General features: G+C 41.5%; 1 protein-coding gene and 1 long non-coding RNA gene across 3 annotated transcripts in view; one reads left to right on the top strand and one right to left on the bottom strand.

Annotated features, from left to right (window-relative positions):
- Positions 1-24,933, bottom strand: part of igsf21a (immunoglobin superfamily, member 21a) — a 352,933-nt gene that overhangs the window by 112,400 nt on the left and 215,600 nt on the right. For both annotated transcript variants that reach the window (XM_015958407.3, XM_070549546.1), the window contains one exon: positions 13,125-13,243. In XM_015958407.3, coding sequence (XP_015813893.3) covers positions 13,125-13,243 — 119 coding nt within the window. The remainder of the gene's footprint in view (positions 1-13,124; positions 13,244-24,933) is intronic.
- Positions 1-24,933, top strand: part of LOC139068900 (uncharacterized) — a 200,300-nt gene that overhangs the window by 83,586 nt on the left and 91,781 nt on the right. The window lies entirely within an intron of this gene.

Below are 24,933 nucleotides of genomic sequence, written 5' to 3'. Positions count from 1 at the left end.
TGACTGGGCCAACTACGGCCCTGAGGAACGCTCCTGGAACGCTCCATCCTGGACCCTTCCCTGATCTCGGAATTTTGGGACTGCCGGGGTGGCGCTGTGTAACGTCCAGCAATGGTCAGTTTTTAGGTACAGTTTGACCATTCAACATCTGGTCAAAAAGGAGACACAAGACTGCATGTGTCCCCTTTAAATTGGCCTGCCTTCATCCCCTCAGCTGGAGCTCAGAGTCTGCAGCTCTGAAAACAGATAACGACATGTCGCCTCTCCAGCTCACCACTCAGTCATTAGTTCTTCAGATCCATGATTAGAGTTTCCAACCAACCAATCCTCCTGACGAACCATCTATCCACAGTAAGTGCTCTTACTTACCTCTGGAAGAACCCAGAATCTCCGTGTCACTTCATTGACGCTCAGACACTCGAGGATTCCTAGATAAAACCGCGAGCCAGTGCTATACCGATGCTATCACTTCTGCGTCTGTGAAGCCACGCTCGCTACAGCTCAACTCCTTGTATCTAGCCGACCAGTCTGACAGCATGAATGCTCCTGCAGCATCCTCAATCCTACCACTGGGATTCTACCACTGGCAACACAAATAAATATATTTTAAAAACAACATACTTAATAATAAATATAAAAAAAAAATTACATGCATCAACTTTTTATGCAACTATGAAGGCCATATAATAATGTTCTTGACTTAATCTAAAAGTATGTATTGTGAAATAGCAGTTTTCTGTAAAAAGAGAGCTTAAAGGAATTAGTAGGAGGGCATATCTCTTTAATGACTCTAACAGAAAGAACAACAGATAAACACAGTTAGCAAATCTGCTTGTGTTTGTTTTCCTACCAGCAGAGCAGGAACACGGGGGCGGGGGGAGACCCTCGTGGCTTGACAGAAATAGACAAACTATAATTGTAAGTCAGGTTGTGAGCCTGTTTCTATTCTGCAGCCATTCAGTCACAATCAGAGAGAACACGTGAGAATATGCTCATGGGCAATGCCAAAGCCAGTAGGAAGAGGCAGCTGAAAATCTTCATTATATGGAAGAAGGATTCGTTTATGGAACTCTTTCATTCTGTTCAGGGCCAATTTGACAAACACACTGACTTTGGCACATAAAAGCTTGCAGATATTGTCTGCAAAAACTTTCCATTATGTCAATTCAATTTAGTTTGAGCTGCAGTTGAGTAGCTCCCAAACTGTAAGATGCTGTGCCATGGCCAAAACAAAGTAATTATCCAGAAAACACATTTTTGTTGACCCATCTTCATGAAAAATGTTTGCAGAATGTTTTGGTCTTCATTGGCTTCAACCCCGTTGTCATTATACATAACAAGATTGCATTACTCTCAAGACATTAATCAACACACACACACACACAAACTCACTCACACACACACACACACACACACACACACACAATATCTATCAATATCGGCAAACTGCTCTGAATAATCTGACAAAAAATAAAACTTTTTAATTCAATTTTCAAACTTGTCAGGTTTTGGCTCATGGCCAAAATGTCCTTATTGTTGATTGTAAACTGAGGGTATCTGCCAATTTCTTAACCATGAACTAAATCTATCCATTGGTCTGTTGATGTCTTTTAGCAACAATATTTTGAGTATATATCATTACACCTATTATAGCAGCAGTGTGTAGTTTCTTGGTGCTAGGGGCCAGTACGTACTTTTCAGGGTAGTTTGCCGTGACCGTCAATAGTTTAAAAAAACATAACGGTAAATGTTATCTAAACATGCAACCTTGTCTTGACTCCTCAGACTTTGATGGTCCTTAAATTAATTCCATCAAGAGAATACAATGCCAACAATTTTAGTTTTCTGGTGCTGTAGTTTGTGGCTCTGCTCTGGGTCCTGCACTTGCCAATGATGTCTTCATACTATGGAAATACCGCTCAGCCAGTATATAATGACACTTTTTCTCAATTCTGTACTTTAACAAAGGTTTTAGAAAGAGTTTAGCAGTTTTGCTATAAAATGTATGTTGGTGCTTAAATGCTTTAGATCATGGTAATGTAACTTCTATAAGTCATACGTCCAGCCAATCATCTAGTGTTTTGTCATTGACAGGTGCATAATCCCGAGTCAGCCAGGGTTAGGGTTTCCTATTTCTCCGACCTAGTGTCCCAGAGTGAAGGGGACCCCAAGGTGCTGTTTAACACCATCAGCAGTATCGTCTCTCCTGCCTCTCCTACAGCCTCCATCCACTCTGTTGCAGACTGTAAGAACTTTCTGTCTTTCTTTGTGGACAAAGTCAATAAGGTCAGATCAAGCATCTCTCCCTCAGCCTTATCTCTGCTTCTCCCAACTCCAACCCGACCTGTCATCCTAGATAGATTTGCTCCTGTTTATTTGCCTGAGCTAACCAAACTAGTTAACTCTATAAAGACCTCTGCATGCCCCCTCCACATCTTACCCTCATCTTTGTTTAAAAATGGTTTTCAGTCCATCGGTCCCAGCGTGCTCTGTATAATTAATTTTCTCTGGTTTCTGGTCAGGTCCCTGCTTAATTTAAGAATGCGTTAATCCACCCGCTTCTTAAAAAAACGAGTCTTGACCCGTCTCACCATAGCAGCTTCAGACCCATCTCTAAACTTCCGTTCATCTCCAAGATCTTGGAAAAGGTTGTGGTTTAACAGCTCACAGCTGCTCTTGATGAACATAACATCTATGATTGCTTTCAGTCAGGTTTTCATTGAGCTCATTGTACTGAAACAGCTCTTAGGGTCTCTAATGACCTTCTGACCCACAGTGATGCAGGGGACTGGTCTGTTCTAGTCCGGCTGAACCTGGCGGCTGCCTTTGATAATGTTGACCATCACCTGCTACTGGAGATGCTGAGAGACTGGGTAGGCATATCAGGAACTGCTCTGGAGTGGTTTTCTTATCTTTCTGAGCGCTCCTTCTCTGTGGCTATCTCCAAGTTTAAGTCCTCCACCACCTCCATTACCCATGGTGTCCCACAAGGTTCAGTGTTGGGGCCTCTGCTCTTCCTCCTCTGTCTGCTTCCTCTCCAGTACTTCTTGAGCTCTTAAATAAATCTACCATGTTTACGCAGATGACATCCAACTGTACATCTCCATTAAGCCCCATGAGACATCTAAGCTGCAGCTGTTACACTCCTGCTTAGACTCTATTAAAACCTGGATGGCTGGGAGCTTTCTACAGCTGAATGAAGATAAGACTGAGATCCTCATCTGTGCCCCAGACAAGCTGGTTCTCAAAGTCAGAGACTCTCTTGGTCAGCTTGCTTCTCACACTAAACCCTCGTCAGGAATCTTGGTGTGACCTTTGACCCAGCTCTCACCCTGGATTCTTATCTCAGTTCTCTTGTTCGCTCTTCTTTCTTCCATCTCAGGAACATTGCTAAGCTGAGTCCCATTCTGTCCCGCTCTGAACTTGAGACTGTTCTCCACACCTTCATCTCTTCACGCTTAGACTACTGCAACTCTCTTTTCACGTGTCTGAGCAGAACCTCCCTGAACTGTGTACAGGTGGTTCAGAATGCCTGTGCTCGGCTTCTGACCGAGTCCTCCAAACACACCCACATCACCCCGCTTCTCCTCCAGCTTCACTGGCTGTCAGTCAACTTCAGGGTTCATTTCAAGATCCTGGTTCTGGTCTATAGGGCCTTATATAGACAAGTCCCACTAAACATTGATGATTTTCTCAGTCCCTACACCCCCAGCAGGTCCCTGAGGTCCAGTGATCAAAGCCTACTGGTTGTGCAGCACCAAGCTAAAGACCAAAGTTGAAAGATCATCTGCTGCTGAGGCCACCTTTGTTTCTTCTCCGATTTTTCATGAGATGGACTTAAAGATCTGAAATTCATTCCAGATACACAATATTACCATTTCTCTCAAACATTGTTCACAAATCAGTCTAAATGTGTGATAGTGAGCACTTCTGCTTTGCTGAGATAATCCATCCCACCTCACAGGTGTGCCACATCAAGATGCTGATCTGACATCATGAGTAGTCCACAGGTGAACCTTATACTGCCCACAATAAAAGCAAAGCACAGGTGCTCACTATCACACATTTAGACTGATGTGTGAACAATGTTTGAGAGAAATGGTAATATTGTGTATCTGGAATGAATTTTAGATCTTTTAAGTCCATCTCATCAAAAATTGGAGCAGAATCAAAGGTGTTGCATTTATATTTTTGTTGAGTGTACATGCAAACATATGTGTATTTTCTTTTGTTTTCATGCAATTAAAAGCCAATCACTAGTTGGCAGCAGTGTGCAATGGGTTTTGTTTCCACCATTGAAATGTAAATCCCTCTATTATGGTTCAGATACTTCATGTTAATCATGTTAAGTATCAGTTAGAACTGTTTAATTTTCCTACAATAAATTCAGTCAAAAAATAAATCACATATTTTCTGACTGAATGTATCACAATATATGTTGTATCATATATCCTGTATCGTGATACATATCGTATCATCTGAATTTCACCAATACACATCTCTACAGGATAATATGTTTTGTACTCGGTGAACAATGAGCTAAAGTCAGACCAGTGAAACTATCCATGTAGTATTTAGTCAAATAACTCAAACATGAATCGATAAAACAATATCTAGATGTTCAAAATTAGATTTCAAAATAACACAAAAAGGAGGAGTGCTCATGGCTCTTATACGCACCCACGATAACAGCTAATGTACTAACTAGCCCAACAGAGCTAAACCCATTTTCAGCCAGCCAAAGTGCCTGGATGTAAAATCAATAGATGTATACTGCAGATAATAAATATCTCAATCACCTTCCAGCTGTGAACTCTGTTAGAAACGTTGTTAATGTTGCATTTTAAATTTGCATGACGAGAATGTCCTGCTGACAATGCGGTCTAGCTGTCAGCACAGTGAGGACACTACCAGTGTAGGAGGAGAGTAAATATGTCTATAATAAACTTGTCAGCAGCGTATACATTACTCCCAACTGTCTTTGAGGGAAGTCTCAAAAACTAGCAGATGAAAAATTAGGATGTCGGCCGCAGTTTATTGTTTATATTTTTTCTGTATGGCTCCAACTGAATCCATCCAATATGTGTCCACTGGAAAAGAAACTCCTGCTAAGTTCAAGTTTGCAATTGTTAGTAAATAGCATAGTGAACTAGACCAAATTCCTGTTTTGTAAAGTTTGGTCTAGGAATGCTTCATTGGAACTTCCACAGCCCCCAGTAGCATTCTGGCTATCAAATCAAAGCTCTCTAGAGGAGTTTCAAACCCATAGAGCATTTTATCCGCTTTCTGGGCTAATAAGGGCCCTCTAATCAACTGATGGGCGGAATGATGCAACAGAGTGAAACAAGATGGCGACAGCTCATTTGAAATGGCTTTTACATTAATTTTTGTCTATTAGGACTTGGGCTTTGTTGGAATCAAGAGCAGATATGAGAATCAGGAGCATATATGTAAATATATTTAAGTCTTTTATTTAGAAAAAGGATGTGTTTTGCCTTCTTCAACAGCGGACTTACTCAATTACAGACAGCCGTTGCAGCTAATACGTCATGTTGTTCCCTTTTCTAGTAGCATGCAGAGGTTGTTTGAAAGACAACAGTTGAACCCACTCCATGACCGAGAGCTGTCAGTGGAGCGTTGCCAGACTAAATGACATATTTATATAGTCTGGCGTGCTAGGCTCGTTCACAAGTCCAGTTTTTTCAAAATGCTCATCTTCAAGGGCACACATTACGCAAAATCCACCTTTTGCATTCTTTTATGCCATTATGTGGGTCTCTACTGCCTCTGTAAACACTTCAAACGTAAAAAACAAAACAAAAAAAAACGCACAATTATTGCAGAATCATGTGTCTAAAACAAGTTGTTTTAAAAAGTCCCATTTTTTGATGTTACAAATTACAAAATTAAAATAGAACCATCCTCTTGCATGCAAGAGAAAGCTCCAGCACCAAACCCCTCCTGCATATCGGAGCTTCTTAGCTAATGGCAGTATGAATGGGGGTTGGGTGGGCGTGGCCAGCTCCAAGGACACCCTTGGCTTTGGAGCCACATGTGACTCTTTCATCCATATGATGATGGGGCTCTCTGGTTGTTAACTAGTTAACGAATATACAATAAAAATGTAATTTATTTTACTGCATTCATTTTTTTGTATGCCAATTCTAAATTTAAAGATTTTCCATGTAAACATGGACAGGCCCAACGGTTGAGAGGTCACCTGCTTTTGCGTAATCAAATGCCTCTATAGGCACTTTCTGAGCTGAAGAGGGTATGAGATTCTGGACTTTTTCCTCAGACAGGCTCATGGATGCTTCAGAACATTGGAGACAGGAACAAGAGCTATTCAGCCAAAGTTTCATCATCAGGGAACATTTTCTAAGTCACATGTCTCTCTGAGAGATAGGGTTTGAAGAACACTTGCTTCAGTGAGAAGAATCTTTCTGCATGCGCTCTGGTTCTGCGACGCTCTCTAAGCCCCTGATCTCCACATCTTCAGCTCGCTGTCCACCTTACATGTGCACTGACGGCAAGCTGTGCTGGGCAGTGTCCAGCTCAGATTTTATGATGGGAATCTTTTCTTGATTGGTGTAGCTACCAGCTAGCACCAAGAAAACAAAATTAAGACAACATATAAAAAGAAAATATTCTAAAATTTCTTTTTCAAGGAATAATTGATTTGCTTTCTATCCAGTCAGTGTTGGGTATCCTTGAGGAAAGCCAATGTTTTTACATTTTTTTTATATATGCCTCTTGGTTTAGCTCAAGAAATGTAAGAATTAATGTTATTTATAAATTAATTTAGTTTTCACTTCACTCAATTCTCTGTGTGTGGTGCTTTTGGAGACTTATGGGCTAACTAGCTTACAGAACAAACTGCTTCTCAGAAGGAAAAGTTCAAATGCCAATCATCAAAAAAACTTGAAATAAATGTATCTATTTATATATGTTAAAGACAGTGTGTTAGCTTTAGAGATCAAAAATGCATTTTTCTGTGAAAACATTTTCTGCGTGATTTTGGACAGTGAGCAGGATAAAACAAAGGAATGTAGAAGATTTTGGACAGTGAGCTGGATAAAACAAAGGAAATGCAGAAGATAAATGGATCAATAATCAATATCCACTAAAAAGCTCCTTAAACAGCCTCTAAGATTACCAGGGGCTCTAAAACTAAACACATCTGAAAATAAATCATGAGCCTGAAAAAACAGCTATCCTTATTTGCACCAATCAATGTAGGAAAGAAAAAATATGATTTTCCAATGTCAAAGAGTTGAAAAGAAACTGCCATTTGCCTCAATTTCATCAAACCGCCCAGGTGATCTCTTCTGCATGTAACCGTAAAGCCTGGCGTGCAAGAATTAGCACACAGTCCTTAAACCCTCCCACAAAAATGCAGTGTGTGTAGTCACTGTTGTCTCAGGGCCTCATCCATACGCCATTAATCCCACCCATTTCTAAACAAGCACTTGAATGTACATAGTGCTTAATTAAAGTTGTACCTTCATCACTGAAGCAAATCCCAGTTATAAGGGATGAGAAAGCAATTAAGTCTCTCTACACCTTGGTGCTCATCTCTGTTTAAGGTTATAAACAACAACCCTGCCAGCTCATGAAGCGCTTACTTTAAATTACAACCTCATGCTTTACAAAAAGTTAGATTAAAGAATTTCTTAAATTACGTGACAAGACACATAGCCACTAAGGTGTTCTTCATTAAGCTAAAAAAGTCATACATTTGATGCAGACAACAACATAATAGGTGACGGTGACTTGGACAGTACATCCATCAACCTGAAGCTGATGTCATAAGGTTCACTCTGTTCTGAGGGGACGAATTACCTGTCCTGTTTGTCACAAAGGACTCACTACGGCTAACAGCAACACAAATAATAATAATGTACTCTTGTTCACTGATCACAATACAATTCAAATAATAGTTCCACAAAATAAATAAAGAACAGTTTAATTGTTTTATGTGTTAGTCTGTTGTAACATAAGGTTGAATGTTACACTAATCACTTTGCTCCCATATACAAAAAGTAACCCCCTTTGCTTTTCCCTCCCTCCTCTTCCACAGTTAGCTTGACGTTTACAAACTGACATAAATTTAGTGCAGGTCAAGTTGGTATTCAAGCTATGCCGGTATGCTAATCTGACTGCGCATCACCCTGTAGTGCTTTCAGGGCAGGGGCGCAGATGGGATTTTCAAACTGGGGGGACAAAGTTCCAATGTACCCTCCCCCAAACACACACACACACACACACACGTACGTACACATACACACACACACACACACGCACGTACACATACACACACACACACACACACACACGCACGTACACATACACAAACTATTGCAAGCACCTTAACTAGAGTTCAGTCAGTTTGTGTAATTTCCTCCACTGGTTTACGTAAAAACTAACTATTATATACGTGTTTGAAACCATTATGCAGTGGAACGCTGGCAACAAAGCTCTACCTGATCAACACTATGCATGATAAATGACCCGCACTTGTATAGCACCTCTCAGAGTAAGGACTCCAAAGCGCTTTACACTACAGTGTATCATTCATCCATTCACACACACATTCACACACTGATGGTGATGAGCTACGATGTAGCCACAGCTGCCCTGAGGCGCACTGACAGAGGCACCCCACTATTTCATTCAGTCATTTGTTATTCTCCCAATCAATTACTAACCAAAACCTCATGCTTTATGCAAAACATTAAATGATTTTCAGCATACCAATATTCACAGAAAACATAAAAGCCCTAAAAAACTGCACATAAAATATAATAAACAATATTCACTTATCATTTAGAGCAGTAGTTCCCAAACTTTTCAGCCTGACCAATAGATGTTCCTTCGTATTTTCACGTTATTTATAAATGTTCATTATATTTGGAAGTTTTAATTGATATATAAATATATAAATCTCTTTTTACATTTTATATTTAGCTTTTTTTATGATTATGTGGCACACTTTACTTCCATATATAACAGCTTTTTTTTTTTTACATTGTCGCTACGTCTGTCACGTTAGCTGTGTTTTACCATAGTTTCTACATCCATCACGTCCCAAAGAAGGTTAAACAAACATCAAACCCAACGTTTGGAGCTTGTAAACTCCACACACTCTCGTGCAGCAGCAGCGTCAATTTTCCTGGCTGGATGAGTGAATTTCTTCATCAGAGTCAATATTCTGCTTCATAATCAGTCAGTCATGACCAGACAAAGTGATCAGTCAACAAAGACCAGACCTGCTGGCAATTATACGTTTTATCTAACATTTGCGCTCTTCATGCTGCACGCATCTCCTCTCCCCAACTAGGAGCATCACGGAGGGAGGTGTTTTTCAAACTCTAAAAAACCCCAAACTTTGCTCAGCCAGAAGGTTACACATATCCACTGTCTTCTGGTGTAAAGTAGTAACTTCATGAGGGATCATATTTGTAGATGAGACTTGTTAAAGTCAGCAATGAGGCATTGGCGCTTTTAACGTGTAAGTCCCAACACTGACAACAACGTACTGAAACTAGAACCAACATGCATAAACAGACAGAACGGTTCCACCTACTTACACTGTTGGTCTTTTTTAAATACGCAGTAGTCGTTGCTTGCCTTTTTCGCTTCATCCTACATCCTAGCAGCAAGCACTTTGGCGCCTCTGGAGTCGGTGTTTGTTTACGTCATGCTGCATTCAATCTAATTGGAAAAAGGAGCTTCAGGCGCTAAACCTCCAATTTTGTTTTCTTTCTGGCCTTAGTTGGGGGGGACAGATCGGGGTCGATCTGAAACTGGGGGGGACAGATCCCCCCCACCCACCCACCCTATCTGCGCACCTGTTTCAGGGGACTTGGCTGCGTTCTTGTTGGCAGCTTCTTGTGGATACGCAACTCTATTGGTCATTGCTTTAGGTTGACAAAAAAAAATTGGTTTTGCTGTAGAGGACATCTTATTAATCTTAAGATTGCCTACTTTATGTCATAATACAGGGTCAGGTATTCAAATGTTGGCATTTTTTAATATATTTAAATTTTTAACTACGTATCCCAGCTTTAAGAAAACTGAACATCACCATAATTTCAAAGAATCAATTCCAAAAACAGGCACAATTTCTTTGCAGTGTTAAGTCAGAAATTCTCTACTAGATGTGTTGACACACTGTTGAAGGTAACCTCAGCAGATTGAAACTGACAATGAAGTGACAAAATTCAATAATCCAAAAAGAGTTCTGTCAGTCTGTTTCATTCAATATTTACTCATAAGAAACTTCTCATTATTAACCTTTTAGTTTGAATCTTTCTTTGAAACTTAAAGCAGCCACGGAAAATCTTCAAAGGATAAACCATAATCCTTCTCAATGGTCAACTTTCCTGGTGGGGTCACCCATGAGGACAGTGGGAGGGTTAACATCAAAATATACATGACAGTAAATTATTTCAGTGTTTGCTTTTAAAGACCAAGTTTCCTTCATATTTTTAATACATTTGCAGTGACCTCTTGTAGGAACGAATGCTTTGTAAGTTGTCTTCTTGGGAATGAAAGCTCAGGTACGCCTGTTTCAGGTCATAGAAGTCAGCCAGTGGTGATAGTGGCAATACAGCTGGTTTTATGGTCTTTTTTTAATTCGCCTCTGATTGGCTGACTCTGCCACTGACTGTTTACTCTGCAACATTGATGTTTTATCTCCACAAATAATGCAAGCCTGAATGAGTTCTGCTGTGTGGTGGAGTTGCTAATGCTAATGGTTAGCTTCTACTTGTCGAGACGTTCTCTGCTGTTTCATGGACATTAAAACAACATCTGTCCCAGTCGCAAGCCAATATGGGTGAGTTCATGAATGTTAAGTGACAGTGTGACATGTGTCGATCTGTCAGGCTTCGATCATTTTCAAAAAGTTAAACATTGTTTCTCAATGAACCTGCCCTTTAAAAATGTCACACTTGTGCTCCAGCTCCAGAAATTAGAATTTTAAAAATGGAACCCTGAGCAAAATCAAAACATGACAAAAAATGTTTCTTCCTTCCTAAAATCAGTCATAATAAAGAAATATCACATGTTCATTTAGTACAATTAAAATTAAGGGAAAGACTTTGGAAACTTTGCAGAGTGAAGTTAATGTTGAGTTTATAATTTTTTTTTTCAATTGGATGATTGAATTTCCTGGCAGAAGATTCACTAAAGTGATAACTCTTTGTTTTTGAAGCCCTTTAAACATTTAAAATACTCTAGATGAACTGTTTCATCTTAATTATCTTTTCCCTCCCATTTTATTTCTTTCTCATTGCAACTTTTTTCTTACTTCCCACTGAACTTGACAAACTAATAGGTTATGAATAATTCTGTTTAGTTTAGATTACAATTAGCCACAATGCCGGCAGCCATTCTTCTTTCTTTTTGAGGTGATTTAAGACCCAGCTGAGTCAAGAGCTCCAAGTAGCCCAAGAACACATCATTCACATCTCCCCACCCACACCTGAAACAGGGCTGTACCTTAACATTTTTAGCTTATAGCACGGGTGCTATGAAGGTTGTTAAAGAGTAAGTCACCCCCCACCAGTGTCTTACTTCACTCCCAATTCCTGTTTAAAAAATGCAACAAATGCTGTTGCCTGGCAGACCGAGAAGGCAAAGTCGCTAGTGTACCTCTTAGCCAATAGCAATGCCAGATTTAAATTCAAATGCAGTGCAGAGTTTTTACCTGAAGACAGTGCAACACTGATAGTTTTAGGCAGAATCTTTACATTTTGGCTAAGATATACTAAAGTGCAAAATTATTGAATACACGTATCTACAGCACAAATAGACTCTCAATTATATAAATTATCAGCAAAAAAAAAGTTGATTTGGGGGTGACTTGCTCTCTAATTAGCCATTAGACCACATAGAGATCAGCATTTTTTTTCTGCAGCAGAAATTGATGTGTCACGCAAACCAAGCAGCTGCCACTAGGGAGACATAAATACACAAGCTACGGCTGCTATGAGTAATAAAACCAAAACTTGCTATTGATTTATTGAAATTTCCCAATAAATGAGTAACGGCAATAGGACGAGTAACACAGACACAAAATGAAAGTATATGATGTCAAATAAAGCAGATTCAGTGGATACCTAAAAGAAAATCTGACATTTTCTAACGCAAACTGAAGCTAAACTCTTCAGAATTGTTTTCACAAATTAACATTAATTTATATATTTTTAAATTTTAATTTTGTGCAATGTCTTCAACATCATTTAGATCTTTAAGTTGGCTCGATATATTAGGATATATTAGGATTGAGCATCACCTCAACCCTGCCACATGGACCTCAAGGGATAAACCATCAATCCTGCTCAATGGTCAAATTTCCTCGCGGCGTCACCCATGAAGAGTGGGAGGGTTAACTAGGACATATCTCATAGATATCCTTGGTCTAATGATGTTTTCACAATATTTTCTTTAAGAAATAATACATTTTTATTTATTTTTTTAAACAATTTCCAGTGCAAACTTACAACAGTTTAACAAACCTTATTTCAGATATAAAGACCAGGGGGACTTTAATGTGCTCACTAAGTGAAGAAGTTACATTCAGTTCAAAAGTGATTTAATGACGGAGCCTTATGTTTGTAATCTAAAAAAAAAAGCAATGATCACACTCTGCACAGTTGTGCGCTAGGTTCCTGCCTCTCACCAGTGAAGTGGGGTGATACAAAGGGTTACTGAAGTAGCAATGTTTTTGTGTTTTATGCAATTTAGATGTTCTGGAGTGTTAATTTAATTTCCTGTTTTATTGTTCGGTATATAATAATCTATGATTGTCTGTTTGAAACGATTCAAATTAAAACTCCTGATTTGTTTTGGTTATCTGATGGTGAAATGTTCATTTGGGTTTCTGATATAGAAAATTTGAAATTAGCAAAATTCATAGAGAGAGCATGGAAACATAGACAAATGGTACTTTATCCTGTTATGTAAAATAATGTTTTTTTAAATGTATAGTGTCATATGAGCCTATATGGGCTTGGCAAGTGTTGTGCATGACACTTAAATAAAATTCATTCATTCATTCATTCATTCATTCATTCATTCACAAGAAAAATAATAAACAAATTAGTGATGGTACTCACACATTACTGTAAGAAAAACATTCCCTGAAGCTAGGACAACTTTCTCCCTTGTTGCCCGGTCGTAGATGCCCACATGGCATTCGTAAGGCCCGTTGTCGGAGATTCGTACCTCTGGGAGCCTGAAAAAGAAAGAATAACACTGAAAAACACTGTTGAACAGATGAAGAATCAGAAATCGGAAATAAAATCTGACTACCTAATAAAACTATACAAATTCCCAGTCAAATGTCTGAACACAGAATGTGGAAGGATCCAACTTTTCATTCCAATTTAGCTGAACATCGTCAGAAAGAAACGATTAGGTTTGCTATCAGTCTAATGTGTCATTATTTAGTACTATAATCAAAACAACCTGTCTCAATTGTTACATCTAACATGGGTGTAACTGCTGCTAAATAGAAGGTGCCAGATGTAGGGTTGTCACGGTGTGAAAATTTAACCTCACGGTTATTGTGACCAAAATTATCACGGTTTTCGATATTATCGCGGTATTTTTTCAAACATGTTAAATTTTCAGGAAACTAAATAAACCCTGTATATCAGGAAAATCTTGTCCTCAGTTTGTGTCTAAATTTTGCCTACAATTTGTTATTTTGTAATTGTTGTTTATTTGTTTACATATTTCCCCTTTAGTGTTTAAAATACCAATATTTGCCCATAACTTCTTATTTTTTGTCTGTTTGATGTCATCATTTAAAAATATTAAATCAGATGATAATCAGTACTCAAGTAGCCTTCTAATCAGATACTTTTTTTAACCCTTACTTGAGCAATAAACCCGTAATAAACCCTATATCAGGAAAATATTGTCCTCGGTTTGTGTCCTTCCAGTGAGCTTTGCAGATGTGGGAAAATGTCATCTGGCAGTAATCATTGTTAAATTCATAATAATTCTCAGAGAGAGACCAACTCTTATCTGCCCCTGGGAACCCCGTAATGCATAGCGTCATTTCAACCTGGGGGTGTCTGCGACACGATTTATATACAGGTAGCGGGAACTGCGGCTGCTTTAAATAGCGACTCGTTGCATTCTCCCTCAACCTAAATCCTCGGATCACGCATTTTAGCTAAAACGCTAACTTGCCTTGCATTGACTGTAGAGTGATGGTCAAGCAGATGTGTCATGAGATTTGAAGCGTTGCTGCCTTTCACAGACACTTTTTCCTGCACGTGCTGAAAACAGGATAGCCGTCGTCTATCAACTGTCCCTCGGCATTCTTCAAATATCCAAAAAATGCCCGTACTTCCCACTTTGTTTTCTTTGAGAGGTAATAAATGTCCTGCGCGCTGCCATCTCCTCCTTTGGCCATTATTTCAGCTTTAGCTTCAAGAAAGTTGTGGTTGTAAACATCAAAGTGCGCATGTGCCGCCGGCAACTTCAGCAGATGATACGGTGGCTGGTAAGGGTCACCGCGCCTACACCGCAGCCACGGTAATCCACCGAGATGATATAGTTTTTTAAAAAACAAGACTGTTATAATTATTGTCAACCTTTTTACCAGGGTTTATCGCTACACCGGTTACCGTGACAACCCTAGCCAGGTGTTGTGTGACTGTTTATACTTTTGTAAGTTTCTTTGTGATGGAAGAAAGGGTTTCCCCCCGAAAACTTGACAAGCCCTGAGAACGGGGAAGGGGATTGTTCCTCTACCCTTCCTCGTCCGTGAGAGCTCGGGGAGAAGGAAGTGGGGCAGGGGTGTTTTAGCACGGATCATTCTGCTAACAGTCCTCGTCCGGGGAGGGGGTTGCACACAGATCACTCCACTACCGTCTCTCGTCAGTGACAGTGCAGGAGGGGTGCGCGATTTGTTTCGCTGCAGTGAGTCGTGCGTGACAGTGGAGAAGGTAGGGCTAGGGGAGGACCCTTAACCTGGCAGGTGACCAAGAAAAGCCAGGCTTATAAAATGCACGGGGAAATCCTGGAAGAAAAAGTATCTGTCAGAGCGATTTCAAATCCAAATTATTCGTAATTTACTGAAAACAAATCTGCGAGAGAATGTTATCTTTTACACAAAAAGCTTGCTGCACCAGAAGCCTTTTTGTCATGTTTTTGACTTTTGTTTCATTTATGTTTTGTGTTACATTGGATGAGATATGAATAAATTCTGGGATGTTGTGATTATCATTTTCACAGATGTCTTGAATACAAATCATGAATCAGGAAAATGAGGAGGAACCTAATGGCAAAAAAAAATGAGGGAGCATTGAGATGCCATGGTTGACTTAACCTTCTGACCTGCTAACAAACAAGCTAGCCATGTTTATTTAATGGAAAACAAATTTAACATTTACATTTTACTCTTTATTCACATTTTTACGCACAATTGTTTTGCAAAGTCAGAATTGCCATCATATATGATCTGTGAAAGTAGATGATTATTGAATAAAGTGAAAAAAGTCTGTTTTGAGAGTCTGACTTTTAATGCCTAATCAAAGTTAGACACCAATAATCACTTTAGCTTGTTTAGTTGTGTTCCTCCCCACAAACTTGTTTATATGTGTGTTTGTATGTGCATGCCTGGGTGTGTGTTGTTTGGCAGAGCAATCCAATTTTTTGTTTCACCCGAAACATCCATCAAGCCAGCCATGTTGGACTCCTTCAGCCTGATGGCTTTTTTCAGCTTAGATGTCCAACGTGTTTTTTAATAGTTATCATCAGAACAAGCACTAACACACTACGCCAGCTATGGCAATGTTTCTCAATTAGCAGGGATGACATTATGTGTCAGCATCGCTCAGACTAATCAACAAGCTGCTTGTTTAAAGTTAGAATATGAAACATTTTAATATAAAGCTAAAAACAAATAATAATAATACATCCACGGGGCATTCAGAGATGTGCAGAATGAATGTACATTTTCTTCTTTTAAAGCTATGTTTAAAAAGATAATCCAAATTTTATTCTGTTGGGTACAACATTATTTATGTCTACATCTACCAGCCACTAAAGGGCTCTGTAGCCCTAAAAAATCTGCTCAGCAAGGCAAGGTTGGAACTGTGTAAAATGGCAGACTTGACCAGTCAATCAGTTGATACTGAGCCCAGAAGATATTCTAACGGTAAATACTGTTGTAAAATAAACTTAGTAGAATCTAGTCCTTATCCTGTATGATTTGCCTCATGGTGCTGGAATGTGTCAGCATTGAACCATTATCCCAATGGCTTCTTGTTGCAATACCACCTCTGAACAACAGAGTTCACCAGATTGTCCGTGTTCCATTGTTCACCTTTAACCCAGCAGAAGAAACAGCATATAAACACAAGGGAGCACAAAGATGAGAGAGGAAACCATTAGCCTAAGCTAATTAACCACACAGCAGAACTTCTTCCAGACTTGTTTTAGTTGTGTAAATAAAACATCCAGGTTGCAAGTCAGTGGTAGTCAGATTGCTGTTATCCAGTGCAACCCTAGTGCTAACCCTAAGTGGCCAATGTTCCTGCTGGACCTGACTGTAGCCTTTGACACTGTTGACCATCACCTGCTACTGGAGAGGCTCAGAGACTGGGTAGGCCTATCAGGATCTGCTCTGGAGTGGTTCTCCTCTTATCTGCTGACGGCCTACAACTGGCTGAACAACTTAAGCCGGGCGTACACTGTGCGACTTTTTCACTTTTTTGAACCGATTTTCCAGTCGTGCGAGAGTCCACGACATCGGGACGAGTTTTGCGCCGAGCGGTCGTGTAGTGTACAGGGGGTTACGAGAGGCGATTAACACCACGTGACCAGCTGCCGATCAGCAGTCGTGAGGTCGCACGGACTTCTGGTGTGTTTAATATTTCGCTCGTCCCTCGTGAGGGTATCGCACTGTTGAAGCGACGCTGCGAGCAGCTGCGAGCAGCTACCATCCAAAAAGTATCAGAACCGCTCACGGCGCACGCGCGCGCTCTCCTGCATCAACGCCGGTCGCTCGCTATTTCCCTAATGACACACGCTGTTCGTTTTTGTTTCTACACGTTTTTTTTTACTCACAAAGATTGTCAAGAAAGCGTGTTTGTCGTGTTCATGTCAAATTAAACTGATCACTAAACACAGATTTACTCTCTTTATTTCGTTTTCCTCGTCCAACCCCCATAAATCCCTGTGTGTCCTCCTGCAGCACTCCCGAAGGACAACAGGCAAGACAAGACAAAAAAGTCTGACGTGTTGAGTAAAAACTGCTAATTTTAGCACATTTTTAGGGCCGACGTGTTGCTACCAGACGTACAGTGTGAGCAGTCAGGTCGCATGCGAGAACTGGGTCATACAGTGTGAGCACACGACTCGTGAGATCTGCTCTGTGAGGAAGTCGTACAGTTTGAGCTGAAGCTGAACGCTGCGAGTGAAAAAGTCGCACAGTGTACGCCCGGCTTTAACTCCTTTAATGCAAGGTTTGAAATGCAACACCCATCCCCCACACCCCCTACTGCACAGGCTTCTTCAGCCACTTTGCCTCCCCCACCATCTTCACCACTGTGAATAGTTCAGTCCCCTCTGACCACCCCTCCCCCTCCATTACCATCTCAGTGACAGAAGAGGAAGTGCTTAGAGTTTTCCGTAAGCAAAATCCTCGGAAATCCCCGGGCCCGGACGGTGTCTCCCCCGCAACCCTGAGACACTGTGCAGAGGTACTGTCTCCAATCTTCACGGACATCTTTACCATCTCCTTGGAGTCCTGCCATGTTCCAGCCTGCTTTAAGCTGTCCACCATTGTTCCTGTGCCTAAGAAACCCCATGTCACTGAACTGAATGATTATAGGCCTGTGGCGCTGACGTCTGTAGTCATGAAGTCTTTTGAGCGCCTGGTCCTCCCTCATCTCAAGTCCTTCACCTCCCCCCACCTGGACCCTCTGCAGTTCTCATACAGAGCCAATAGGTCTGTAGACGACGCCATCAACCTGGCCCTCCACTTCATGCTGCAGCACCTGGACTCCCCGGGCACCTACGCTAGGATCCTGTTTGTGGACTTCAGCTCTGCGTTCAACACCATCCTCCCTGCTCTGCTCCAGGACAAGCTCTCCATGCTCAACGTACCCAACTCCACCTGCAGGTGGATCACTGACTTCCTGACGGACCGAAGGCAGTGCGTGCGGCTGGGGAAGAATGTTTCCACCATTCAGACAATTAGCACAGGATCTCCACAGGGCTGTGTACTTTCTCCTCTGCTCTTCTCCCTGTATACAAACTGCTGCACCTCGAGCTATGACTCAGTTAAACTAATCAAGTTTGCGGACGACACCACCCTCATCGGGCTCATCTCTGACGGTGATGAGTCCGCCTACAGGAGACAGGTGGAACGGCTGGTGTACTGGTGCAGCAGCAACAACCTGGAGCTCAATGCTCAGAAGACAGTGGAGATGATTGTGGACTTCAGGAAAGTAACAGCCCCATCTCTCCCCCTCGTCCTGTCGGACACCCCCGTCACCACTGTGGACTCCTTCCGCTTCCTCGGAACCACCATCACACATGACCTTAGGTGGGAGCAATCCATCAGCTCCCTGCTCAAAAAGGCCCAGCAGAGGATGTACTTTCTGCGGCAGTTGAAAAAGGCCAAGCTGCCGGCCCAGATGATGGTGCAGTTTTACACGGCCATCATTGAGTCCATCCTCACCTCCTCCATCGCTGTGTGGTACGCTGGAGCCACAGTGAGGGACAAACACAGACTGCAGCACATTGTGCGCTCTGCTGAGAAGGTGATTGGCTGCAGCCTTCCATCTCTCCAGGACCTGTACGTCTCCAGAACTCGGGGGCGTGCAGGTCGGATAGCAGCTGACCCTTCTCACCCGGGTCACAGACTTTTTGAGCCGCTTCCCTCGGGCAGGAGGTTACGGTCCATCCAGACCAGAACCTCTCGCCATAAGAACAGCTTCTTTCCATCTGCCGTTAGACTTGTGAACAGCTTATAAACACACAACCATGCTCGTCTTCGGTACTTGACATAACGTCACGTTATCGGCGATATTAACTTTACCTGCCATTTTTATAGCAAAGTTTTATGCTAGTTTATTATATTTTATTGTACTTTATTCTACTTTATTCTATTTTTTAATTATATTATTCATGTTATATGTAGCACGTTAGTACCGAAGCAAGTTCCTAGTTTGTGAATTGTTTGTTCACTGACAATGGCAATAAACCTTTTCTGATTCTGATTCTGATTCTGATCTCTCTGAGCGCTCCTTTTCTGTGGCCGTCTCCAAGTTTAAGTCCTCCACCACCTCCCTTACTCATAGTGTCCCACAAGGTTCTGTGCTGGGGCCTCTGCTCTTCCTCCTCTATCTGCTTCCTCTTCAGCACATTCTGAGCTCCTTCAAAGGAATCTCCTAACATCTTTATGCAGATGACATCCAACTGTACATCTTCTTTAAGCCCCATGAGATGTCTAAGCTGCAGCGGTTACACACCTGCTTAGATTCTATCAAAACCTGGATGGCTGGGAGCTTTCTTCAGCTGAATGAAGATAAGACTGAGATCCTCATCCTTGCCCCAGACAGGCTGGTTCCCAAAGTCAGAGACTCTCTTGGTCAGCTTGCTTCTCACACCAAACCTTCCGTCAGGAATCTTGGCGTGATCTTTGACCCAGCTCTCACCTTGGATTCTCATCTCCGTTCTCTTGTTCGCTCTTCCTTCTTCCATCTCAGGAACATTGCTAAGCTGAGTCCCATTCTGTTCCGCTCTGAACTTGAGACAGTTATCCCCGCCTTCATCTCCTCTTGCTTAGACTACTGTAACTCTTTTCACGCGTCTGAGCAGAACCTCACCTAAACCGTCTACAGGTTGTTCAGAATGCCTGTGCTCGGCTTCTGACCAAGTCCTCCAAACACACCCACATCACCCCGCTTCTCCTCCAGCTTCACTGGCTGCCAGTCAACTTCAGGGTTTATTTCAAGATCCTGGTTCTGGTCTATAGGGCCTTACATGGACAAGCACCATCTTACATTGGTGATCTTCTTAGTCCCTACACCCCCAGCAGGCCCGTGAGGTCCAGTGATCAAAGCCTACTGGTTGTACAGCGCACCAGGCTAAAGACCAAAGGTGACAGATCATTTGCTGCTGTGGCCCCCAGACTCTGGAACTCTCTCTCCCTGAGCCTGAGATCAGTGGACTCAGTCATCTCCTTTAAAATGCAGCTGAAAACACCTGTTCAAGCTGGCTTTTGCGTGATCTTCATCATCACCCTCTCCTTATTCTGCTCTCCCCACCTATTCCACCTTCCTCAGGATCCACTGATTTCCCTCTTCCCTATTCACTCTCTCTCTTAACATTTTTTAAATCACAATTGTCTATTTTTTGCACATTTTAAATGTATTTTTAACCATTTTCTAAATTATTTTTTATATTTTTACATTTTTGTTTTTGTGAAGCGCCTCGTGATTTTTATCTTGAGAGGCGCTATAGAAATGATATTTTCTTCTTCTTCTTCAAGTTGAGATGTGCAACCTGCTACCTGAAGCTCAGCTGTGGGGCACTACTAGTTCCTGGAAATGGTGCACCAGTATATTTTCACCCCTCGAGAACGACTTACAAGACATTAATTCCTGCTAGAGTTCACTGCAAATTAGAGCTGCACAATAAATCGAAAAGTTATCGTCATCGCAATAACAGGACGTGCGATAGGCCCATCGCAAAGCATGTCATAAACAGCGATAATTGTTTGGATCAAACATTTCCATCCGTGTCATACATCAACTTTTTGTAAACCAGCTCTGTTTTTTCCGCGGAAGTATTCTTTGACCAATCAAATTTAGCCCTTCTGATATGCGGCTAATCAGATGGGTCCATTCTCGTAATACGCCCGCCCCGTACGATGGGTGGAACGCAACACCCGAACTGAGTTAGCGGCGCCGTTTCCTTGTTCGTCATGCTGGCTCAGAGCAACGAACGTACTTTGTGCTGAGGTTTCTGGAATCAGCGCTGCTTTCAAACGTGAACGTGAATCCGCTCGGTGTCGCTAAGCAGCTGATAATAACCGGGCTGACTCCGACACGTGCCGCTGAACCAACCCACCTACCTCCATGTTGCTAGTGTTTCACCGGGTGGTGATGTCAGCCTCATGCTCCGGGTAGCTTCCAGCTAAAAGGCTACAGCACTCTCCTCCCAGTCCCACCCTGCTAAAGAGGGCCTGGAAAAGTTCCCCCACGCATCAAAGTGATTTTTCATTTATGAGCTTTTATAACCTTGTTAATCAGGATAGTTGATTTGCTGCTGCACATAAACTGTCAGTCAGAAGCTCTGCTAACCGGTTATCTTAGTTCAATTTGTAAGCTTGTTATCAGAATCATAGTTGCAGTTTCATCATCTGAGCTGCATTTTAAGATCTAGGTAAACTTGTTCAATTTGGGGTTAAAACCAAACGTTTTCACATATTTTCCATGTAGTTTTTTTTTTGCCAGTTCCTCTTCTGAAAGGTAGACAATTGTTTTTCTCTTTCCCTCAGAAAATCTTAATATTCTCCTAGTTCGGCCCAGCACAGATCACTTCCCAATTACAGCAACAGCCTTATATCATAACCACATAAGTGGAGAAAATGCTCAGTAGCAATGAGAGAATTTGATGTTGCATTTAAGAAATGTTAACTATTATTTAACATTTAAACTTATTTTCTGATTTTTTTTTTTTATTGATTCAAAAAACCCTGGTAAAGGATGTTTTTCTGTATTTGGAGCATCATAAAAAGTTTTATGGTGGAGGTGATGTTTTAAAGTCATTGAGAAACTGCATGCATGCAGTTTGTTGTTTTGCTGCTAATACAGTAGCAGGTGCAGCTGCATATTTTTTCAATAAAAATGTTATGTTGCAATGGAATTCATGCATTCGTTTTTGTTTGCTTTGAACCCAGAGCAGACGTCACACGCCAGACGACATCAACACTGCATACTTTAGTATTTGTTCATTTTTCGTGAGTAATATCGATATCGCAATATTAAGCACTGTTATCGAATATCGCAGGTTTTCCTAATATCGTGCAGCCCTGCTGCAAATCAATTAAACGAGTGAACCACACCTTTAACATAACCTTTTGATATTGCAATGAGGAAGTGAGAGCCTAACTAATTCTGCAGTCATTGCCATTCGTAGCAGGGTACTGGGTTATTTTAAGCTTAAGGGCTACAAAAGCCTTTAATGAAGGGAAGAAATGCAAACAAAGGCAGTCTGTTGAATTTCTTATGTAGTTTTATCTTTTTTTGCTTTCTTTAAATGACATTTGTAGAGAAATGTATGAATGATGACTTGATAATGACCAGGGCATCACGCTGACAATCTGGTTTTCCACAATAAGCACCAGACTAATCATCATTCCTTTCTTTACCTTCAGCAATCAGTTCTGCGCTTTTTTTGTCATCTTGAAAATTACGTTCACCTGAGATGTCTCGTTGTCCCCATCCCAATATTTCCTTGTATTTGACTGATTTTCTTTCCATGCAGTTTGCGTGATGCATTGTATTCTCTAATTTTAGCATTTAGTAGAACTTTAAACACAGTTCACTGACAAACTATCATGTTACTTGTTATTTCTTAAATATAATCTTTTTGAGTTGAACACACAGGCCAAATGTAAAAATAGTATACTACCCCAATTTCCTGAATAAGCCGCAGACAGATAATCGGTGGGGAAAGACTTGAATTAGAAATGCCTGACAATTGCACGTCATGTTTAATATTAGTATTCATGGACTCACCCATCTTGGGTCACGGCATGGAGGCTGCTGTTTTAGCATCCAGGAAACAGCAGAGAACATCTCGACTAGTAGAAATTAACTGTTAGCATTAGCAACTCCACAACATGGCAGAAACCCTCTATGCATGTGCTCGCTGTGGAGATAAGTAAATTTTATTTACATTGCACTTATCACAGATGTAGAATCACAAAGTGCTCCACAAAGACCAAAACAACTCAAATCATAAAGTCATAAAATCATACTGACCTTAAAACTGAAATAAATTAAAATCAGAAAAAAATTGTCATAAATTTATCATATATCATAAAACAAGTGAAAGATGATTACAAACTTGAGTTAAAATTAATACAAATAAAGATTTATATAAAAACAGCTTTAAATAAAAAGTTTTAGCTGTTTTTTAAAAAAGTGTCCAGACTGTCAATGCCACATAAGGATAAAATAAGATCATTCCAATATCAGGGTGCAACAGTCTGTAAGGAGTGATAACCTGGACTTTTGTTTCTGGTATTTGGAACTTCTAGAAGGTTCTGGTGTGTGGGCCTGAGGTAGAGCCCTGCACTGAAGCCCTAGGCACTCGGGTCGGCCCGGCCCGACGGCCCGAGGGCCGGGCTTCGGGCCAACGACTGTGCAATTACCTCGGACAAGGGCCGGGCCGGGCGCCTTTATTTTTAATCGAAATCATTAAAAAAAATTGAAACACTTGAACGCAGCAGTAGAGCCCTGCGCGGGACTGTTTTCTTCATTCCGCTCCTCTCCCGCTGAATTTCTGACCATTACAGCCTGCAACCGCAACGTGTGTGTTACACTCCCGCCCGCACCTGCAGCGTGCATGTCTACTCCCGCCCGCAACCGCAAAACTCGGAGAAATTATTACCTCACAATAAAAGAGATGTATTGAGTTTGCGTCCTCAACATGTCATTTTATAGGTTATCCGCTTTCACCGCAGCGCTGCGCTCCGTTTCAATCAGGCTGTACAGCAGGATTTCCCCTCGTAGCGATATTTTCTCTAACTCTGATTGCTTCATTCTATAGATTGTTGGAAAGCTGCATTTATGTACTTTTAGGAACCGTTGGAATTATTTGAATCTGATCAGCCATTCAAAAGTTATAAAACGGAGCATTTTGGATGACAAACTCGGCACGTCTCTGAATCTGTGTTGTGATTCGTTACGCTCAAGACAGGGAATCCCGGTGGATACCGTAATGTATTGTATGTGCACGGAAAGCCCCATTTTTAATCTTTTCAGCACTTTTGGAATTTTAATGATATCTTGAACTAGAGCAGGGATCGGCAACCAGCGGCTCTTCCATCCATCTGATGCGGCTCTCTGTGCTTGTAAAATAATGAATGGATATTTAAATAAAATGCTTTATATTTTACTGAATTAATTTTATATCTGTAAGTCAATTCTATGTGAAGATTGTCTGCGTAAACCTGAACAGTTCCAACCCGGTCTTACTGTGTAATCATATGCGCTTATGAGCTGAAGAGGATATGAGATTCTGGGCTTCTCCTCAGACGGCTCCTGGATGTGTCGCACATTGGAGACAGGAACAAGCGCTGTTCAGCCAAAGTTTCATAATCAGGGAACATTTTCTAAGTGACAAGTCTCTCTGAGCGACAGGGTTTGGAAAACACTCGCTTCAGTGGGAGGAAGCTTCCCGCATGCACTTCTGCAACGCTCGGATCCTGCACATCTTTTAACACATTGGTCAGGATTGACGCACTTTGTTTACATTTAGTTGGTTAAAAAAGAAGTCGGGCTTGGGCTCGGGCCGGGCCAGAGAATCCTGAAAAGCTTTTCGGGCCGGGTCGGGCTGGGGCTCCACCCCCTCGGGCCGGGCCGGACACGGGCTCAGATTTTAGGCCCGTGCAGGGCTCTAGCCTGAGGGCTCGGGTTGGAGCATAAAGCCTGATTCATGCTTCTCCATCAGCTCCACAAGGAACAGACATGCACAGATTGATGGAAGCATTTTGCTCTCATACTTCTCCGTTTGCTGAAGGGGTGTTGCAGAGCAATTCTCCGCCAGGACAACAGAGGGCATAGCGTAGGTAGCAGTACATTGACATACTATTTCCTTGGAAATCACTTCCGCGGTCTGAAAAATGGCAAGCAACAAGAGACAGAGAAGTTTGATCGAGTTGGG

This window comes from Nothobranchius furzeri, chromosome 3, assembly GCF_043380555.1.
Source record: "Nothobranchius furzeri strain GRZ-AD chromosome 3, NfurGRZ-RIMD1, whole genome shotgun sequence".
NCBI lineage: Eukaryota > Metazoa > Chordata > Actinopteri > Cyprinodontiformes > Nothobranchiidae > Nothobranchius > Nothobranchius furzeri.
Note: the sequence above shows the minus strand (reverse complement) of the source record. Positions and strands in the feature narration are given on the sequence as shown.